Source organism: Sorex fumeus, unplaced genomic scaffold (genome assembly GCF_029834395.1).
Source record: "Sorex fumeus unplaced genomic scaffold, SorFum_2.1 ptg000072l, whole genome shotgun sequence".
NCBI classification, from domain to species: Eukaryota; Metazoa; Chordata; class Mammalia; order Eulipotyphla; family Soricidae; genus Sorex; species Sorex fumeus.
Genome location: NW_026606129.1, coordinates 57877328 through 57900491, shown reverse-complemented (window position 1 = coordinate 57900491; position 23164 = coordinate 57877328). Strand labels below are relative to the sequence as shown.

The 23164-nt window shown below is 36.8% G+C and overlaps 1 protein-coding gene across 1 annotated transcript in view; it reads left to right on the top strand.

Moving 5' to 3' along the window:
- Positions 1-23164, top strand: part of DNAH12 (dynein axonemal heavy chain 12) — a 209920-nt gene that overhangs the window by 82054 nt on the left and 104702 nt on the right. Inside the window, exons 30-37 of the mRNA XM_056129552.1 lie at positions 1412-1595; positions 1746-1886; positions 7811-7894; positions 8358-8546; positions 11426-11545; positions 14695-14883; positions 16833-16984; positions 22238-22376. Of these exons, the coding sequence (XP_055985527.1) occupies positions 1412-1595; positions 1746-1886; positions 7811-7894; positions 8358-8546; positions 11426-11545; positions 14695-14883; positions 16833-16984; positions 22238-22376 (1198 nt within the window). The remainder of the gene's footprint in view (positions 1-1411; positions 1596-1745; positions 1887-7810; positions 7895-8357; positions 8547-11425; positions 11546-14694; positions 14884-16832; positions 16985-22237; positions 22377-23164) is intronic.

Genomic DNA, 23164 nt, shown 5'->3' with positions numbered 1-23164 from the left:
GTGCTGCAATGAACAAACAAGTGCAGATGTCACTTTGACTATACTTTTTTGCCTCATGCCAGGTTATTTTTAAGGACTAAATTTACCACCCTTTCATTGGTGTATAGCCTTAGTTGCCAATCTTTCAGCCTCTATTAATTTGCTTTTCATGTCCTGGGTCATTTGTCTAAGCCAATGATATTTAATTATTTTTTTGTTATGGCAAGAATACCTTAATATTACCTTAATAATACATTACTGCCTTTTCATTATGGAAGAATATCTTCTCATAGCCAAGGTATTCTTGTCTATGGACAAATTTTTCCAGACGCCAATATCTGTTAGCAAGCATGGGGTTGGATTATCATGCAAGAATAGACTGTGTATAAATCTTAGTTACTTGGGGCTGAAGCGATAGCACAGCGGATAGGGCATTTGCCTTGCATGCAGCTGACCTGGGTTCGATTCCCAGCATCCCATATGGTCCCCTGAGCATCGTCAGGAGTAATTCCTGAATGCAGAAACCCCTGTGCATTCCTGGTGTGACCCAAAATGTAAAACACAAAAGAGTGCAAACAAAAAAATCCAAAAAAATCCCAAACAAAGATTTATATTTCACTCATGCTATTTTCATAATGTCAACAGCGGGGTTCTACTCATCATAATTACTCAGAGGGTCTCCACGCTGTGGAGTGGCCACTGAATCAGTATTGTGTGCCACAGGTGTGTAGAGGGAAAAGGGTATGTGCTATGATCCTTCACTGTTAGTTATCTGTCCCCTGCTAGGTAATACCCTTCATTTATAATAACTCCTTGTTCACTATTAATCTAGGTGAGGAATCTTATACTACAGAAGTATTTTGCATTAAGAAGTATTTTGCAAAGAGTTAAAATATAGCAAGTGAAGACAAAAAATAAGGGAATCTTTTCTACTACTTCCCTTATACATCCAAAGTAATTAAAATTTTTTAGTATGAAATTATTTTATTTATTTCTTAAGGGAACCTTGTGGTGTGCAGGGTTCACATCTGGCTATCTGTTGAGGGGCCACACAGGGTGGCTCTCAGGGGACCATATGAAGTGCTAGCATTTAAACCAGAGTCATGACTACAGCTGTATGCTAGGCAAGAGCCTTAACCATTATACTCTGTCACTCCCTGACAATTGTTGTTTTAATATTCATCTCTTTAATATTCATTTTAAGTTTTCATTATAGACTTAAAAATTTATATTTGCTTTTGTAGGTATTAATATAGAAAATTTTATTTAGAGATTAATAAGTTCAAAAGTTAAAAGTGCTTTTGTTGTGTCTGAGGAAAATTAATGTAATCTCAAAAATTGTATTTTGGTAGGGAAAAATTGTGCACAATATATTGAAAAATGATTAAATTTATGATTATTTTTAGAATCTTATTAGATTTTTCCTTAATAGTTTTATGCTGGTAGGAGAACCTTTTGCTGGTAAGACAAAAGTTCTGCATATGCTGGCTGATACCTTAACACTTATGAATGAGCGTGGCTATGGAGAGGAAGAGAAGGTCATTTTTAGGACTGTAAACCCCAAATCCATTACTATGGGTCAACTTTTTGGACAGTTTGATCCAGTGTCTCATGAGGTAATATATATTATTATACTATTATAAACATTCTCAGCTCTTATTGACAATGCAGATTAAACCATATGACTTGAAATATTTTAGTGAATTTTTCTACTAAGCTCAGTTTTATGAAAGAAACTTTACACCTCTTCCTTTTTTCCTTTTTAGTGGACCGATGGTATTGTGGCTAACACTTTTAGAGAATTTGCCTTAGCAGAAACACCTGACCGGAAATGGGTTGTATTTGATGGTCCCATTGATACTTTGTGGATAGAGAGTATGAATACGGTATTGGATGATAATAAAAAGGTAAATCAACATGATTAAAAGCACAATAGATATACATTATAAAATACTTAACATTAATGGGGCTGGAGCAATAGCACAGTGGGTAGGGCGTTTGCCTTGCACGCGGCCAACCCGGGTTCAATTCCCAGCATCCTATATGGTCTCCTGAGCACCGCCAGGGGTGATTCCCGAGTGCAGAGCCAGGAGTAACCCCTGTGCATTGCTTTTTGGGTGTGACCCTAAAAGCAAAGAAAGGAAGGAAGGAAGGAAGGAAGGAAGGAAAGAAGGAAGGAAGGAAGGAAGGACAAAATACTTAACATTATTAAGCTATAAACTTAAAGTTAATATGGTATTTTTGATGTGTTATATATGTCATTAAAAAAGCAGAAATGCATAAGCAATGTTTTAGAACTAATTAATTAGGACTATATATTTAAAATAAAGAATATGGATGGGCTGAATAAATGAAAATTATTATATTTTAAATTTCTTTTTTTGGGGTGCTTTATCTGTAGTTCCCAGAGGCTACTCTCAGCTTGGTGCTTGGGTGTTGCTCCTGGTAGTATTTAGGGGACCAGGTGGTGTCAGAGATTGGCTTAGGTCTCTCTCATAGAAAACATGTGCTCTATCTAGCCCTTTGAGATATGTTCCTGGCTCTGAAATTTATTTTAAATAAAAATTTTGCTATATTATGAAACTTCGCTATATCCTTTGCTTAATTTTTATAGAATAAACGTTACATATATTAAAACTACATTAGTGGGAAGACATAATAAGATAATAATAATGGTGATAAGTCCCATAGTTACTTCGATTCAGTATTGTGGTTTCTTTTTTGTGGGGGAGACATGTCTGGTGGTGCTTGAGGGTCGCACCTCAAGCCAGTGCTCCAGGGTCACTTCTAGTGATGCGGAGGAGAAACAACGGTGCCAAGATTTGAATACAGACTTCTTGAGTATAAACCAAGAGTTCTCTCTCTGTCCCTAGTTTCTTATAGTAGTGTGAATTAATATTACAGGAGAGAAGAATGCCTCATTCCTTTCTAAACCTTGAATGCTTCAGTATTTACATGTAGCACAACTGCCTCAGCTCTAAGATAGGCAAAGGAACAAGAAAATGAAAGTATTCTAGTATTTTACTTGCGAGATAAAATATAGAAAGCATGAAATGTACATTAATTTTAAATTTAGATTTTATTATCTTTATGCACGTGTACTCTTAACATAATCATCATCAAAATAAGGATGCATAAAATTTCTTGCACCCTGCAAGACTTATATTCCTTCTCAACTTATATACTTACTCAGAGATGATCATTATTCTCGCTTCTATTGTAAATTAGTTTCATTGATTCTAAACTTTACGTAAATGGTATACTCTGGTGTGAGTTTCCAAGAGAAAGGCACTGGGGCATGGGACTTGAGTATTCGGTGGCTAAGAGCTGCCTCCCCAGGCTTGTCCATGGTTTAAGTCAGGTAAATATGATGGATGCCCAGGAGTAATATTAATTGGAGTCGGTTAACTCCCATGTTACAAAAGCATAGCATTAACTGTCTTCCTGTGTCTATACAAAAGGGCCATTGCTAAACCATGCAAGTGACATGAGAAAAGAGAAAAAGAGAAAAACAATATGGGATTATTAGTGCTTGATGGAATTGAGTATGCCTCAGGGGCATTGTTGTGGGAATAGCTCAATAAATCTCAGGTCCCTGCCGGAGGAGCAAGGAAAACATAATGTTATGCAACACTCTGGTATTTTCCTTCTTTTGTTCAATGCAGTATCTGTAATAGTCATTTTAATATAGTTCCATTTTATTCTTTTTTTCTCTGTATTATATCTTACAATGTTAAATAAATGCAAGTTATCTTCATACTTCCATGAATGTTTGTACTCAAATATTAGTAGTCATACTACTAATAAAATTCATTCAATTAGCATTCAATCATGCACTCTAGTATTTTAATCATATATGATTGGTCCTTTATTTATATTATTTCTTTTAGTTATTCAGTCAAATCGATTGAGATAGGAGAAAGGAAATAAACACATTAGAAATTGTGATAGTTCAGAAGAGAGAGGTTAATCAATAGAGTCCAGGGATTCAGTAGTACCAAGGGGGAAAATTGCTTCATATTGCATAAGTCAAAAGTAGTTAAGAATAGTAGGAATAGAGGTAAATGCTTGCATTTGGTAAAATATATAGTAAGACAATTCCTTTTTGTGGCCTTGTTTTCTTTGTGAAGTAGTAGACCTTATCTTTGCATTTGAGGACAAAAGGGAAGATTTAAATTAGCCATCATGAAAAATTAGAAATAATATTAGGAAAATATAAAAGTAAATATGAGTATTATAGAAAACACTTTTGTGTTGAGACCATGGGTTAGTGTAGGAGCACAGCTTAAAATACTACTAATCCTAATAGTAGTATTGGTACCAGTAGGAGTGGTACTAGTAACACTACTATCAGTAGTAGTAATAACAGCAATAACAGTACCAAGGCATGCCTTTGTGACATTTTCTCTAAAAATCTAAGAAATTTGGATGTGAGTGTAGATAATGTTGCCAGAAATGTTGCTTCAATTTCATAGAAAGTTACAAGTATTATAGATCAACACTGTCTTTTAGAACTTTCTATAGTGATGGAAATATGTTCACTGTTTATAAGGTATGGGGGCGAAGCAATAAAAAAGCAGGAGGAGTGTTTGCCTTGTAGAAGGTAATGCAGGTTTGATCCCCAGCACCACATCTGATCCCCTGAGCCCCACCAGGAGTGATCCCTGAGCACAGAGCCAGAAGTAAGTCCTGAGTAGTGCTGGTTATGGTCCACTCCACCTCCCTGCCGTTGCCCCAAACCCCTGGGAAAAGAAAAGGTAGTCACTGATCATATGTGGCTATTGAATATTTGAAATGTGACAGTAAAATTAAAGATCACAGTCACGGTCCTCCCATTGTTCATCGATTTGCTCGAACAGGCCCAGTAATGTCTCCTTCGTGAGACTTGTTACTGTGTTTGGCATGTCGAATACGTCATGGGTAGCTTGCCAGGCTCTCTCAGTAGCTTGCCGGGCTCTCCGAGAGGGGAGGAGGAATCGAACTCGGGTTGGCCATGTTAGCCGCTTGTAAGGCAAACACCCTACTGCAGTGCTATCACGGAGCAATAGCACATAGGGTAGGGCATTTGCCTTGCATGCAGCCAACCTGGGTTCGATTCCCAGCATCCTGTATGGTCCCCTTTGCACCGCCAGGAGTAGTTCCTGAGTGCAGAGCCAGGAGTAACCCCTGTGCAATGCCAGGTGTGACCCCCCCCCCAAAAAAAAGCCATGAGACAGGATGAGATCATAAAAGAAGTGTGGAGAGAGCAAATAAGAGGATCAAGGAGGCTGGAGCGATAGTATAGCGGGTAGGGCGTTTTCCTTGCATGCGGCAGACCCGGGTTCAATCCCCAGCATCCCATATTGTTCCCTGAACACCGCCAAAGGTAATTTCTGAGAGCAGATTCAGGAGTAACTTCTGAGCATCGCCAGGTGGACCCAAAAAGCAAAAAAATAAATAAAAAGGATCGAGGCCTATGCCCTCTGAGTTAATAAGCACTTAATTAAAACTTTTTGAACAAACTAATGGGAGTGATCTGTTGAGCTTAGAGCTAGGAATAAGCCCTGAGCACCACCAGACGTGAACACCGCCCTCCTCCACCTTCCCCTGCCCAAAACAAAAATAGAATGCTTTATGTTTTAGTGGGTAGCTAAACTCACAAAAAGGAAGCTAGTGTGAACAGAACTCAGCGCATAAGCTCAGAGACAATCAGATTACGTAGCGCGTTGCAGGCCAAGCCAAGGAGTTTAGTGTATGACTAGTTACCCAGGAAATTCTGAGCAGAAGAAAAATTAACGTCTGCTGGTTTTGAAAACCAGGAAAATTATTTTAGGAAAGAGAAAACACCAACACACCTGGTACATAGCTTTGAGAAGTTCCAAAGACATCCTCCCGCCTCGTCTTTCTTCTCTCCAGAAGTGGCAGGATCTTCAGACAGCTGAAAAAGGGGTGCACACATGAAAAACTGGGCTTTTCTTATATGAGTAAAATTAAAGAAATATTTTAAAATTTATTACTTTTTAAAAAGTTGTCCCAAGACTCCCCTATAGTTCTGTGGGCCACCAAGTCTATCCTGCCAGGAGCCTGGTGTAGCTGAAGACTGAGCCTGGGGCCTTGTACATGTCATGTATGTGTTCTAGCCCTTTGAGCTATCTTTCTGGTCAAAATTTATTTAGTTTTAGTTAAAAATAAATATAAATAGTCACAAATTTATTGGCTGTCTTACTGTAAGCTGTCTTACAATACAGCTTTAGAGCATTCATTCATTTTAGATAAGAAACAAATTCAAATATATTGAATGCTGACTTATTGACATATGTAGGATGAGCCTGAGATTAGAATGATGATTGTGGGCTGGAGCGATAGTATAGTGGGTAGGGCATTTGCCTTGCATGCAGCCAACCCCGGTTTAATCCCTGGCATTCCATATGGTCCCCCAAGCATCACCAGTAATAATTCCTGAGTGGAGAGCCAGCAGTAATCCCTGAGCATCACTAGGTATGACCCAAAAAGAGCAAAAAACAAAACAAAAAACAAAAAAAAGAATGATTGTAAAAGCAGACTAAGAACAATGGAAAATAAATGTAGAACAAAAATTTAAAGAAATTAGTAATAAAACATATTTGGAGTACCAAGAATTAGCACGGTTTATTAACATTATTGAAAATTAATGATGGTTGCAAAGGTAAAATCCAGGGAAACTGAGAGTGTGATGCCTTGAGTAAAGCATAGAATAGGAATTTGGTATAAAGGAAGCAGTTGATAAATTCAGTTTTTAAAAATAGATTAAAAGAAAAATGTTTTAGAGAAAAAGAGACGAGAAACAAATGTTGATAAGTTAACATAGGAACATGTAAGTGCAGTTGTTTCCCACATTGTGTAGTACCCTTTGATTGAAAAATAACTGTTTGGGTTGAAGAGGTAATACAACAGGTAGGGTGCTTGTCTTGTGTTTAGCCAACTCTGGTTTGATTTGCGGCACCCCATATGGTTCTTTGAACACATCAAAGTGATTCCTGAATGCAGAGCTAGGAGTAAGTCCTGAACACTGCTGGATATGTCTCCAAAGCAAACAGGTGAATAAAATAACGGCAAACAGATACATGATTTGCTCTTGATCGAATTTTGATTTGAATCTAAAATTGAAAGGATAATTTTAGGTTCACAGATGTGCCTCAAGTGATAGAGGACAACATGCCTTACCTGTATGAATCCCTGGGTTCAACATTTCTTGTATTACTAAGAAAATTTGAGTATTGCTAGTTACATGACATTAAGGGATTACTGGTGATTTTATGAGATATGATATTGTTATTGTTATTATATATAAAAGTTCTTACCTTCAGAGATTAATGTTAACATATTTGGATATCAGATGCCATGATACCAATAAGTTCTTAAAATGCTTTAAAAAAGAGATAAGGAAAATATGAAAAATATTAACATGGTTAAACCTAGAAGGGTAGATTTTTGAATGTTTACACTGTTCTCTCTTTCTCTCTTTCTTATTAATAAAAGTCTTATGATAACTTAAAATAAAGAGAATTTAATTAGTGACAAGAACTTAGATTTGCACAGGATTTTACCATTTGTGGAGTAAGTTATGTAGCTCCTTGTCCTTCTATTCCATGAAAGAGGAGTTATTCCTATTATAGATGGAGAGGCTGACACTCAAAGATGTTGTATCTTTATTTAACTAGTAAATAATTGACCTGCAATGAAAATTTATGAATTTATTTCTAATACTTATTCCTTATATAGTAAGTTATACTTTATTTTACAAGTAGAATAAACTTTATATGATAACTTTAAAATTTAAATGAATAAACATGTGAAAAATAATTGTCTTTAGCTTTGTCTTATGAGTGGAGAAATCATTCAAATGTCTCCTCAAATGAGCCTCATCTTTGAAGCAATGGACCTTTCTCAGGCCTCAGTAAGTTCATTGTTTGATGAAACAGTTTATTTGTTATTTAGTATTTTACTTGAAAATATTTTTGTTTATTTATAAGATGAGTTAGGCTCTAGAAGCAAAAGTAAAGTAAGTCACAATATTTACTTAGGGAGGCTGTGAAATACAAAATCCAAAATAGAGCTACAGATAAGTACTCTAAGAATATGGAGGGAAGAGGGTGATCCCCCTTGTTTGTTGGATCTTGTTTGAGGACTAAGACTTCTCCAGGGAAATTGGTAGGATGAACATCCCAAATCATGACAAAATAACTTGTAAAGATTTGGAGTCATGACATCTACAAGGAACTAAAGCTGCAGATATGAGGTTACAAGATGGGAGCTTGATCATGAAAAGCCTTATAAATGATGTAAAGTAACTGGCAGTATAAAGTTTTAGTAGTGTAAAAGTACATTAGAAAAAGAAAATATCTTTTTCCCTCCTCTAGCCAGCCACTGTAAGCCGCTGTGGCATGATTTATTTGGAGCCCTCACAGTTAGGATGGGAACCACTTGTATCTTCATGGTTAAATTCACTGCAAGAACCTCTACAGGAGCCAGAACATCAAACTCTTCTGAGAGATCTTTTTGACTGGTTAATAGTGCCTGCTCTAACCGTTCGTAAGAAAAAATTAAAGGTAACACTATAGTTCTTTGGCATACTCAGGTTTATTTAGTTTTATTCAATTTTACTAAGTCTAACGTGACTTGGTAGGTAAATACCTAAAATCAATTTCTCCTTAGACATGTAATGTTTACTTTTTAAAAAACTAAAGTGTTTTGTATGATAAGAACTGATAAAACATGTCTTATAAGAAAAAAACAGATAAATAGCCATATACATTTTACCTAATTCTTCCCAATAGTAACATTTTCAAGACTATATTATTGTATTAGAAGAATAGTAACATTACTTTTGTGGATTGATCTTGTTCACATGCCCCTAATTATATTTGTTTTTTTCTTAATTATATTTGTATAATATATATATTTATATTGCCTTTAGCTTTGTCTTATGATTAGGGTGTATGTATATTTGTATATATCTTAGTTGTGTTATATGTGTGTGGGTATATGTGTATTTATTCCTTTATTCCTATAAAAAATAGTGCATACTAAGTATATAACATGAAGATTTATTCAACATGTAAATAGCAAATTGGTTAGAACACTCAAATGAATTAGAATATAATTTCCTGTCATTTCCTCACAGAATTACCTTTTTTTTTCTTTTTCGGTCACACCTGATGATGCACAGGGGTTACTCCTGGCTCTGCACTCAGGAATTATTCCTAGCAGTGCTCGGGGACCATATGGGATACTGGGAATAGAACCTGGGTGGGCCACGTGCAAGGCAAACACCCTCCCCGCTGTGCTATTGCTCCAGCCCCTACCTCATTTTTGTATGTGTATGGTAGAGTACCTGAAATCTACTTTTTAGCAAATTTTGATACTAATACAGTATTGTATCATTATTAACTATAGTCATCACGTTATATATTAAATCTCTAGAATTAGTCATTCTAGGTAACTGTAACTTTGTTCTCTTTGTCTCACATCTCCCCATTTTCTGCACTCCTGTCCCTTCGGAGTTCTGTTTTACTTAACTCTGCTTCTACATACTTAGCTCTTAGAGATGCCATACATAAGTGAGGCTATGTAGTTTTATTATGTGTCTGGTTTGTTTAAGTCGCCTAATGTTCTCACATATATTCATCTATGTTGCAAATGGCAGGGTCTTCTTTTTAAAAAGGCAGAATAAGATTTCTTTGTTTATTATACACCAGATTTCTTTACCCATGCACTTACTAACCAAAAACTTCAGTTTTCATATTTTAGCTATTGTGAATAATACTGTAATAAACATAAAAGCACAGATATTGCTTTGAGATGTTTATTTTTTCCCAGGGAAGGATTGTGGAACACGTGTAATTCTAGTTTTAGTTATTTTGAGAATCTTTTGTACTGTTTTTATAATGTCTTTACCAGTTTTTATTCTCATCTTTATTGTACAAGTATTGTACAGGTATTTTATTTGCCCTGCATCCTTATAAATGCTCTTTTAAAAAATCTTTTTGATAATGGCCATCCTAAAAGACTCTAAAAGAACAATCTCATTGTGGGTTGGTTTATATTTCCCTGATGATCAGTGTTTTTTCATATACTTCTTAGCCATTTGTATATTTATCTTTTGAGAAAAATATCTATTTAGTTCTTTTTCATGTTGGGGGAGTTTTTCATGGTGCTCAGTGGCTATTTCTGTATCAATGCTCAAGAGTTCTGTATAATATTTTCATAGAGAAAATTATACACAGAAAAAGTCATTTTCATCTTTCCTAAATTTTAAGCTGTCATACTTAAATGTTGCAAATAATAAACAGTAGGCTATTATCTGATGTGTGATGCATTTTCTTATAATTTATTTTTATATTTCCTAAAAGATCTATTAATTTTTTCCTTTTGGGTAACTTTGATACCTATTTTCTCTTCTGCTTTCTTTTTTTGGTCCACTTCCTAATTTCTGTTTTAGTAGTCTCAGTTCTGGCATTTATAGTTTCTTATCTCAATCAATATGGTAGAGTTTCTCTGGTGCAGCCTATACCCTGAAACCAGAGTGTAATTTGAAAAAAAAAGATTTAATCCTCTATTTAAAATCTTCTATTGGGAAGCTAGGGATGTAGCTCAGCAGTAGAAACCCTTCCCGACCCTTCAACCCCTTTCACCAATTCGCCTTTAGAACCTTCTTACTCTTAGCAAAAATTGCTTAACAATCTATAAAGCATTTCAGGGAAAACCCTGTCTGCTTTTCAATCCTTATTTCTTGCCATACCTTATTCACATTAATTTTGCAAACTATAGAATCCACTTATTAAGTATGTCTGCTCATATCTTCATTTCTGTGTCTGGGTAGTTTACCCTGCCTTGAATTATTATTATTCCCTTATTCATCTGGCTAACATCTTTATTCCAACTCTATCTCAGTTTTTTCTGGAATTATTACTCTTCCATTTCAAAATTTCTCCCTGGGTCTAGGCAAATCATTTATCCCAGTTACTCTTATTACCTGCGAACTGCTTTGTGACTTCCTCTATCATGTCATTACTATGTCATATTCTTCCCTTGAAATTTTAATAACACTGCATTTCAGAAATTTTCATTTTATTTCTATATCTTACAGCTTGGTATATAGTATAGTGTAATATGGTTTTAGAAATTTTCACCGACTAAATGAATATATTAACAAATGACTTAGAAGCTCTTTTATCCCTAGAACTTTGTTTATTGCTGTATAATAACTACTCTCATTTCTAAGAATTTATGTTTTGTATAATATAATTATACATATTAAAATATCTAAAATATTTAAGATGTTTTTTATCAGGACTATCATTTAAATTTAATAAATTTTAGTGTTATAAAGATCTTATGAAAACATGTATTGTCAGTTTTTTAAAGTAAATATTTATGTTTTTCATTTCCAAGTAAGATTAAAAATTCTTATTATTTCACTTTTTAGGAGCTAATTCCTACAAGTGATAGCAATGTGGTCATATCTCTCACACGCCTCCTTGAAGTAATACTTTGTACTGTTGTACAAAATGATCCTCAAAGCAAGCACATTCGTATTTGGACTATGGTTAGTTTTATAATTAATTATTTTAAATTACAGAATGAAATATGTCTCTGACATGCATGCAATGACAGCTGGAGGGCAGAAAAGCTGGTGTAGAATCAACAATTGCATCCCTCTCATCTATTCCTGAGGGTGGAGTTGTGGGCATACAGTAGCTTGAACCAGGTGCTGCAAGGTTTCCACAAAACACAGGTTCCCTGGAGAGAAGCAGATCCCATTTTAGCCCACCAGGCTACACTGAAAGGAAAAAACCAGCAAGCACGCATTTGAGTGTAGTTGTCCTGGGGGTTAACAGGTCACCTGGAACGGAAAAGGGAGCTGGCAGCACATTCAAGCTGGTGGTTCACAGGTTGCTCAGAACTGCAGAGAAGAGCAGATGTATACAAAGGTTTATAGCAGTCTTCTCATTGTTAAGTGATCTGAGAAATCATTGGAGCCAATAATATGTTTGAAGAGAGTTTGATGTGAAAAAATGAAAGAAGTCATTCAAGCAGAAGTGAGGGTGCTAAAGAATACAGTAGCAGGACTCAGCAACAGATTGGAAGAAGCCGAAAATCCAGTCAGTTGCCTAGAAGAGACAGTACAAAACGCCACCAGGGAAGAAGAGGTACTTGAAGTGATTGGGAAAAGTATAAATAGAATTTAAGAGATCTATTTAACCATAGGAGGAGGAACAGCCTTAGAATCATAGAATTCCAGAAGAAGAAAGAAAAGGGGAAAATGACTGAAAGATGAGTAATTGAGAAACTCCCCCACTCTAACTAAACAGGGGTACTGATCAAGAAGATCCAAAGGATGCCAAGCCAAAAAAATAAAAAACCAAAATAGTAAACATCAAGATACATTGTAATCAAAATAACAAAAAAACAAAAACTCATAGACGAGGTTGCTAACAGAGGACTTAGATCAGATTTCCAACTGATAGTACAAGAAGAGAATGGAATGATATATTCAAAGTCATGAATGAAGACAACCTCTCACCAAGAATCTGTATGCTAAAGATTATCACTTAGATTTGAAGAAGTGATAACATTCTTAGAAAAAAGTATAACTGAGGGCATTTGTTGCATCTAAATAACTCTTCTAGGAAAACCAAAAGCTAAGGTCAAATGGCAAAAGCAACCAAAATCCTCATAGAAAAATTCATTTTCAACAAATTCACTCATGTCAGTAATTTCTTTAAATGCTGATGAGCTGAACTCTCAAAAGACAGTGTGATTGGATGGATCAGAAAACAAAACACAGCTTTCTGCTGCTAACAAGAGACGCTCTTGAGCTCCCATGACAAATAGACTCAGATACAAAGGCTGGAAAACAATCATGCAGAGAGCACAGCAGTGAAGGAATATGAGAGAGGGAAACTAGAAAGAACAAAAGTAAAAATATTATTGTAAACATATTACCTAACTGACAATAATAATTTAAAAGAAACAGGAAAAAGGGGCTGGAGCAATAGCACAGCAGGTAAGGCATTTGCCTTGCATGTGGCCGACCCGGGTTCGATTCCCAGCATCCCATATGGTCCCCAAGCACTGCCAGGAGTAATTCCTGAGTGCAGAGCCAGGACTAACCCCTGTGCATCACTGGGTGTGATCCAAAAAGAAAAAAAAAAGTAAAAAAAAATTTTAATTATTGCATGTGTATACCTGTGACGTATTCCATATGCCAAACACAGTAACAAGTCTCACAGTGGAGAAGTTACTGGGCCTGCTCAAGCAAACTGATGAACAACGGGAGGACAATGCTACAGTGCTACAGTATTCAAACAAATAAACTATAGTCCACTGAGCTATCATTGAGGAAATAGCTCAGTGAGCTGTAATATTCAATTGTATGCAGGATTCCTTCAACCCAAGGGCTGCCAGGAGTGACCCTGGGCATTGAGCTGGAAATAGACCCTGAGCACTGCTTGATGGGTCTTCCTCCTGCAGAAATATAAATAAATAAAACATAGTATAGATGAAGCACTGAAATATTTTTTTTGTTTTATAAAGTAGTTCACGATATTTGTTTACATTTAATATTCAAACATCAATCCCACCACCATTACACCTTCCTACTACCATGTTTCAGATATTTTGATCCCGAACCCCAATCCCTGCCCCAAAGCAGAAAAAAATAATAATTTTGTATTGTTTGTTATGAAAATGAAAATGCTACCACTGAAAATGCTACAAAAAACTTTCGTTAGAGGAAAGAATGTGAAGATTGTTGTATTTCGCCCAGGGGCCATTAAGCCCTTCTATAAGAGATCACTAACCCACTAACATGTTGTTAGAGGTTGAGCCTTGTGTGCACATTTATATATATATATGTTTTATATATGTGTGTGTTTTATATATATGTGTGTGTGTATATGTAAAAAAAAACAAAAAAACTTTCCTATAAGATTGGTTACCTCTAGTTTGAACCCCATCAATCATGGTGCAGTACTCTTGGAGTATAGGTAGGGTGTGTGGTATGAAGTATCGTGCTGTTCAGGAATACATCCATGCATGGGTGAGGTTCAGCCCGAGCATGTGAAGAGCGACCATGAGCACGGTAGTGGTTGAGTTCTGGAGGTTTTCGGCTGCTGGAGCTGGGTCCCTTGGAGTGGGGAGGGGTCTTACCCTTCCCCCCTCTCGGTTGCCCCAAATGAAACAGCCTGGCATGGGGTCCAGTGGCATGGTTATGGCGAATGCCATTAGCACTGAAATATTTCTGACCAATATTTCCATAAATATATGGCCTACTGATTTGAATCTTTCTCCCAATATCTTGAATATCATTACATATTGGTAGAATTTTTTAAATAGTTGCATTTATTGCTGTGTACATAATGTAATCCAATTTAGCAGACCCCTATTAAAGTTATTTGGGTCTCTTCTAATCTATCGGTATCACAAACAATGCTGCAGTGGATTTATTGTATGTATGTTGTTTTAAAAAGTTTTCCGGTATTTTGATTTAGATCTATTTGGGTAGAGAAATATGTGATTTCATTGTCCTCCATTCCATATTCTACATATTGGGTAGAGAAATAAGTAATTTCACTGTCCTCCATTCCATATTCTACATAGTTTACAAATTAACCAGACATACTTATGTTAAATTTTAATTAACTAGTAAAAAATTATTTTAGGTATTAATTTAAATCTTTTTTTAACAAACAGGCTTCCTTTATATTTGCTGTAATTTGGTCCATTGGAGGAAGTTGTGACACTGACGGGCGTGTTATTTTTGATTCATTCATACGAACAGCCGTACAAGGAAAACTGGAAAACTATCCATTGCCTGCATCTGTGGGTAAATGGGAATGCCCTTTTGAGGAAAAAGGCCTGGTCTATGACTTCATGTATGAGGTATGCTATAAAATTCTTGTTATGAACAAGAATGAAACCTAAGTAGGAGGACACTTGCCTTGCATGTGTGGGTTCCTGGATTCAATCTCTAATACTGCAACAAAAAAGAATTTAGTTTAAAATTTAATGCTTGCTATCGTAAGTTATAGAACACAGCATTTTTTTTCTGGGCGGAGGTGCACACATGGTAGTGCTCAATGGTACTCCTGGCTTTGAGCTCAGGGATCACTCCTGGCTAACACAGTGGACCATATGGGGTGCCAGGGATCAAACCTGGGTCAATCACATGCAAGACAAGTGGCCTACCTACTGTACAATTACTCTGGTCCCAGAACATAGAGTCATATCAGCAGGTATCCTTGAGTTATTTTTGAGTTATTTTGAGTTATTATTTCAATAGCAGGTATTGAATCTGCACTATTACTGTTTGGACCTCCCCAAATATCTGTTGTTTATGAAATTCTTTTATGAATTTTTTTAATCAAAGGGGCCCATAGAAATAGTATGACAGGTAAGATTCTTAGTTGCCAGCTTTGGCACTAAAACTGGGTCTAAGAGACATCCTAACTTGCCAGTATCAGCCCTTTTTTTGGGCTGGAGTGATAGCACAGTGGGTAGAGCATTTACCTTGCACACGGCCGACCTGGGTTTGATTTCTCTGCTCGGCAAGCTACCAAGAATTTTTCGCCCCCACAACAAAGTCTGGCAAGCTCCCTGTGACGTTTTCTATATGCCAAAAACAGTAGCAAGAAGTCTCATAATTTGTTGTAAGACGTTACTGGTGCTCACTCAAGCAAATCGATGAAAAAAGGGACGGCACTGCTACAGTGCTACAGTCCTTTGAATATTTGATGGCAGAAACCCTCAGGATCTTTAGGGAAGAATAGGCCAACCTAGAGAGGAAGATATGTTTAAGAGCGCTAATAGGAAGGCAGATTAAGGAGCGTTTAGGAGTATGAGGACAGTTTAGCCATTTGTAGAAGATTGTCTTGATCAGTTCAACCTTTCTGCTGTGTTATGGCCTGGTTCAAAATGTCAAAGATAATAATTTTAGAGAGACAAATATAGTGAGTTCACTCTTTTTTAGATTGTTGCTCATTTATTAGATTGTTTTCTTTTGTTTTTGTTTTTGTTTTTGGGCCACACCCTGTGTGCTCAGCGGTTACCCCTGCTTCTGCATTCAGGAATCACTCCTTGTAGACTTGGGGGACCATCTGGGAGATGCCAGGGATTGAACCCAGATTGGCTGCTTATAGTCTTCTTCCTATCTGGTATACTGTTACTCTGGCCTTAGGTTGTTTCCTTTTCATATAGGAAAATATGAAGCCAAAGTGCAACAAATTTAAATTATTTTTTGTTTTTTTGGGAGCTATATCCAGCTGTGTTCAGGGCTACTTCTGGCACTGTGTTCAGATAATCACTCTTGGTGTTGCTCAGCGGACCGTATGTGTCTCTGCCAAACCCAGGTTGGCCCCATACCTTACAAATGCCTTACCTGCGGTACTACTTCTCCAGTCCCAATCCACTGAAATTAGTTTCCTCAGAATGACTCTTAAATAAATACAGAGCTTGATATGCAAAAGAATATGCAAAAGGATATCCTAAAGAAGTTTTTTAAAATTAGAGCATTAAGATATAGAGCAAAATATCAGAAATTCTAAATATGTTGAATTTGTGATAGTAAGTTTTATGAAGTTATTATTGAAAAGGAACAGTAAAGAAAATATATATTAAATTGATGTAGATTCATAAATGCTAATTAATCTACCATATGACTTTAAATATTTTAGATAAATAGTATTTCATAATTTTGTTTTATTTTTAAATATTTCATCATTTTGAGGGAAACAGTTTAAGTCTGAAAAGCAAATATGGCAACAGAGTGTTTAAAAGTCTTTAGGAGAGCAAGTACATTGTTGTAACATTTTATGACTTATGTTTTCTTGTAGTTGAAAAACCGAGGTCGCTGGGTCCACTGGAATGAATTAATTAAAAGTACTAATCTAGGAGACAAACGTGTCAAAGTTCAAGATATAATAGTTCCTACGATGGACACAATTAGATATACATTTCTAATGGATTTAAGTATAACCTATGACAAGTAAGAAATTATGTTCTATACAAGCATTTTGGGCTGGAGAGAGAGTACAGGTGGTAAGCTGCTTACATTGCATGCATTGGGTCCTAGTTTGAGCCCCAGGACCTCATATGGTCCCCTAAGCACTTTTAGAAAAGATCCCTGAGTACAGAACCTAGAGCAAGCCCTAAGAGTAGTTGGGTTTGACCCAAGCCCCTGTCTCCCCAAATAACCAAATAAGAAATGTGTCCATCTGTCTATCTATCTATTTATCTATTTTTTGGTTTTAGACCACACTCAGCAGTGCTTAGGGGCTATTCATGGCTCTGTGCTCAGGAGTGATCGCTGGCAGTTCTTTGGAGACCACATGTGGTGTCAGGAATCCAAATCAGGGTTGGCCATATGCATGCAAGGGCCTTTATTCTCTACCTCTTGTACCCTCTTGTACTCTCTCTCTCTCTCTCTATGGACCACAAATTTTATGCATTTTAAATGTAATAGTGCATTCTAAGAGGATCTTTCGATTTTTAACTAAATTTTGAGGTCATCATTTTCAGATTACTGAGAATTTGAGCGACTCATTGACATGTCTAAAGTGACATTTATTACTAATAACAAACCTGGAATGCAAATTTCTTATTGTGCACTACAAAGCCTCTCTGTTGTCACATTTTGTTGCTTCATAAGCCACCATATACACATTTCTTTGGCTTTTGATGGCAGACTGAAATTTAGTTGCAATGTTACTGTTAAAAAGTTTTGCAATTATAAATCATGGTGCCTAAAAACAATCATGAACAATAATAAACTCAGAGTCCACATCAGAGTAACCATGACCCATGTTCTCCTAATATATTTGCGTTTTACCTATATATAGCACTGTGGCACTGTCCTCCCATTGTTCATCGATTTGCTCGAGTGGGCCCAGTAATGTCTCCATTGTGAGACTTGTTGTTACTGTGTTTGGCATTCGAATATGTCATGGGTAGCTTGCCAGGCTTTGCCGTGAGGGCGAGATACTCTCAGTAGCTTGCCAGGCTCTCCGAGAGGGGTGGAGGAATGGAACCCGGATTGGCCAGGTTGGCTGCGTGCAGGGCAAACACCCTACCCACTGGGCTATCTCTAGTTGCCTCCTTAGTGCAGTAGGCAGAGTGTCAGTCTCATAATTTACCAATATGTCCCATGCTAATTATTCATGATTTAAAACTGACATAAAAAATCAGAATATACCAAAAGAACATAGCAAAAAAAAATAATACACAAGACTGATGAAGCCTAGCGATACTGATTCTGTTCTAGGATTTGCTCCTGGTAGTGCTTTGGGAGATTATGATTTCTGGGAGTCCTCCCCGCCTTCTCCAGATGAAATCCAGGCGACCATGAGCTTCTACAAGTATGGCTATGGTATGTGGCTATCAGGACTATTCCTCTGAATTGCATGGTGGCACTGGAACCAGGCAGTTCCATCCCGGCTTCCAGTCTGCCCCTGATGCCGGAAGTCACGCCCTCAACCCACCCCCCGACGTCATCTTGCTGTACTCAGCAGTGAATAGTTCTGGCACACCAGAGGATTTCTGGGGATCATAGCCATGCCTCCTGAATACAATGCATGCACATAACCCATTGGACTATAACTCCTGCCCTGCACCATGTTTATTAAATATTATTATAGTTATTTCCTTTTAAAACTTAAAGATAATTTGTCATTAGCATTATTTCAACTTGAATGATTGTCATCTTAAAACTTGTTTCTGACTCAATATTATTTCATTTAATAAAAAGTTTTTTTTAGTTTAATAAAAACAAGAAAAATAGTTTATAAGGACCTATATATTTTTTTTCTCATATTTCTTGTTTTGGTGCCACACTCAGCAGTACTCAGGACTGAGTCCTGGCTCTGTGCTCAGAAATCACTCCTGGCAGGCTTGAGGGACCATATGGGATGCCAGGGTTTGAACCCAGGTTGGCTGTATGCAGGGCAAGCACCCTACCCTTTGTACTGTCTCTCTGACCTCTGTAAGGGCCTGTAGTTTATCCCTAGCTTAGACCTGTAGTTGCATTTTTCATTTAGAAACTATTATTAAAAATTTCCTTCTACAAGAAAGATAATCATCAGTTTTGAATTCTCCCAGTACCAACAATGTATTTTTGTTCCATTAATTATGTTCCATTAATCAACTGTCCTCCCGTTGTTCATCGATTTGCTTGAGCGGGCCCAGTAACGTCTTCATTGGAGACTTTGTTGTTACTGTAGTAAATGAATAAGTACAAATATGAATGACAAGGACCAAAGAGATAGTACAGGCAAGGTGCTTGCCTTGCTTGTAGCCAACCCTAGTTTGGTTCCTGGCACCACATATGCTCACTTAAACACTGCCAGAAGTGATCTCTAAGCACAAAGTCAGAAGTAAGCCCTGAGTACAGTCAGGTGTGACCCTCAAAACCAAATACCCAAACCTAAGCAAATATAGAATGATAAAAGAAATCATATACTAAAATTATTTATTAAATTTTGAACAAATTTGAACTAATAGTACATGTACTTTATTGAAACTTTAAAAAATAGTGTCTAGCAATGAATCTGATGGTTAGTAAAATTTTGAAGAAGAAATGGCCGTGAATGATCATTTTGAGATATATGTAACAATTGTTAAGGAATTAACACCATATTTGATGGGGTTCAGACAGTAGGAAACAAATCATAGAGGCAAATATATATGTATGCATATGTATGTGTATATATATATTTCTCCAAGAGTCCAGCAAGCTACCGAGAGTATCCCGCCTACATGGCAGAGCCTGGCAAGCTACCCGTGGCATATACGATATGCCCAAAACAGTGACAATAATGGGTCTCATTCCCCTGAGCCTGAAAGAGCCTCCAATTCAGCAGCATTGAGAAAGAAGAGTAAGGAGAGGCTGCTAAAATCTCAGGTCTGGGACCAATGGAGACGTGACTGGCTCCCTCTCGAGTAAATCTATGAACAGTGGGATGACAGTGATACAGCGACACAGTGATATAACAATCGTAATATTCAGCATAGTGTATATTATTTCTGTTGGTAAGAAAGATAAATATTAATATAATGATCACATTTTAATTAATGATTTGAAAGTAAAACTGTTAACTTTTTTTTAAGTCATAGAAGTTCACAGATTTTTCTGAATACTCTCTAAGATTATTTTAGTTGATCCATTAATTTAGCTGCTCAAGTGAAGAATAGTATTTACTAAAATTATTTTAATAAATCTTTTTCCATGAGGCAGATGGGCTATACTCTGGGGTGGATGCTGGTGAATTCTCAGGGATCACTGTAGGTCTAAGGAATTTTAATGTTATGTTTATGTTTCAGTGATAATTTTAAAATTAGTGCTAGACTAATTTGGGTTACTTAGATTATTACTAAATACTGCAGCTCACTTTTTGTGTTTTTCTTAAAGAACAATGATTTACAAGGTCATTAATAATTGAGATTTAGACACATAATATTTCAACACTAATGCCACTACTAGAGTCAGTTTTCCTTCACTAGTATTCTCATACTCCTCCCCTACCCCAGCCTACAACCCACCTCCCCGTCAACTTTATAGTTCATTGTTTCATCATTGCTTAACTTTTTTTTAAGTTCTTTTTTAAATTTTTTTTTTATTTTTTTAAATTTTTATTAGTGAAACACCATGAGGTACAGTTGTAGACTTGGGTTTCGATTATACAATGATCAAATACCCATCCCTCCACAAGTGCCCATTTTCCACCACCATGGGTCCCAGTATCCCTCCCACCGCCATCCCCCCCCCCCCCCCCATCCCACCCTGCCTCTGTGGCAGGGCATTCCCTTTTGTTCTCTCTCTCCTTTTGGGTGTTGTGGTCTGCAAAAGAGGCATTGAGTGGCAAACATGTTCAGTCCATAGTCTACTTTCAACATGCATCTCCCCTCCTGGGAGGATCCTCCAAACACCCTTTATTTGGTACTCCCTTCTCTATCTGAACTGCCCTTTCCCCTAGAATACCCGGCTGGCCTCTAGATTGCTTAACTTTTATAAATTCTATGCTCTCTTAATATTTATCTCCATTTATTTATTTATTTATTGACAACATGATTTAGAACACTGTTAATGATAGGGTTTCATACATACAATCTTTTAGCACCATTCCTCTGCCAGTGTTCACTGCTCTTCATCATAGTCCCACAATGTACCATGCCTATCCTACCCACCCTCCTCTACCCCCTTATTTTCTTTTCTTTGCTTTTTGGGCTGGAGTGATAGCACAGCGGGTAGGTTGTTTGCCTTACAAGCAGCCCCGAGTTTGATTCCTCCGCCCCTCTCAGAGAGCCCAGCAAGCTACCGAGAGTATCTCGCCCTCATGGCAAAGCCTGGCAAGCTACCTGTGACGTATTCGATATGCCAAACACAGTAATAATTGTCACAATGGAGACATTACTGGGTCCACTCAAGCAAATTGCTGAACAACAGGAGGACAGTGGCAGTGACTTGCTTTTTGAGTCACACCCGGCGATGTACAGGGGTTACTCCTGGCTCATGCACTCAAATATTACTCCTGTGGTGCTTGGGGGACCATAAGGGATGCTAGGAATCGAACCCAGGTTGGCCTTGTGCAAGACAAATGCCCTACCCGCTGTGCTATCACTCCAGCCCCTGCCCCCCTAATTTTTAATTCAGTATTTCTGACACCAGATTACCCAGGGTTCTACAAACATTTGCTTTTAAGTATACTTATACTTTTTTAACCATTTAAAATAAATTATGATCATTCATGAAGGAGAAATCTTTCTTGAGTCCCCATCACACAGAAAATTCCTTTGCTTTAGACAACTATTTTCAGCTAGTATTCAGAAGGCTTAGTTCTAAAATGCTACTAATAGGTATACATACTGTTAACTTTAGAATTCACTGCCATTTAGTTTCTCACAAAACTTTATGTTACTGGAATAACGGTGAAACAGTCTAAAATTCTTTAACATTTATCAAAATTTAACATGGTTCACTTACTTCATGAGTGCTTTTGCTAAGAGTTATGTTATATTCTTTGAAACTTTTTAAAAATCACTAAGTTCCCCCAAATAGTCAAAAATGTGTATGCTAATCACTATTATTACCATTATGTTACAAAATAACAATGATAGATTAACTGTAAGGTTTTGTATGTATATGATTTGATCATTATTTAAGTTTTCAACTAGCACTTGCCTCCTTTGGTAGGAATATATTGCGACTTTACCCATTATAAATAATATGTTCATTGTTTCTATAAAGGCCATTGCTTTTTGTGGGTCCAACGGGAACAGGAAAATCAGTATATGTGAAGGATAAGCTAATGAATCACTTGGAAAAGGAAAAGTACTTTCCTTTTTATGTTAATTTTTCTGCAAGGACCAGTGCCAACCAGGTTCAGGTTAGTTTAAAGCTAAAAACATGGCTCTATAATTATTATTTTTGCTGCATGGGATTTAATTTTGAAAATTATGTGTAAATAAAAGTTACATCAATCTTATATGAGTTAATAACTTCAAAAGTTTTATATTTGACATTACAAAGTAATTTTTAAAATTTTGGTTTTTTTTTCACATCTGGCAGTATTCAGGGGCTATTCCTGACTTGTTCCTTAGGGGGTTACTACTGCTTAGCATGGTAAGAGGAATCAAACCCATACCTCTAGCATGCAAAACATATGCATTGGCTTTTTAAACTACATCCCTAGCTCTACAAAGTAAGTATTAAAAAATTTTAAGAGCAAAATTTCAAGATTACATTTTTTCTATTAAAACTGAAATACTTAGTGTTTATTTTGCAAAGCCTGAGAAGCAACAACACTTTCTTAGCAGGGCAAGTAAGTATAAAAGCAGGGAGTGACTTGGAGAAAGTGGGTAAGAGAGGGAGAGGGAGAGGGAGGGACAGGGAAAGAGGAAGAGAAGAAGGGAAGGAAGGAGGGAAGACAGGGAGGAAAAAAAGGCAAAGGAGGGAGAAGGGGAAGAGAGGGAGGGAAGGCAAAGGAGGGAAGGTTGTTCTTTAAAAATTCTCCTGGAAGGCGCTTAGAGGCTTAGCTGCTTATTGTCAGTTAAAGATGCTGCTTTCTATCAGTGGAATATTTAAACCATGACCTCTATTACAGAAATCATCTAACTGGTCTTTCTACCTTGTATCACCAATGTCTCTAGATCAAAATCTGCATGGGACTTTTCT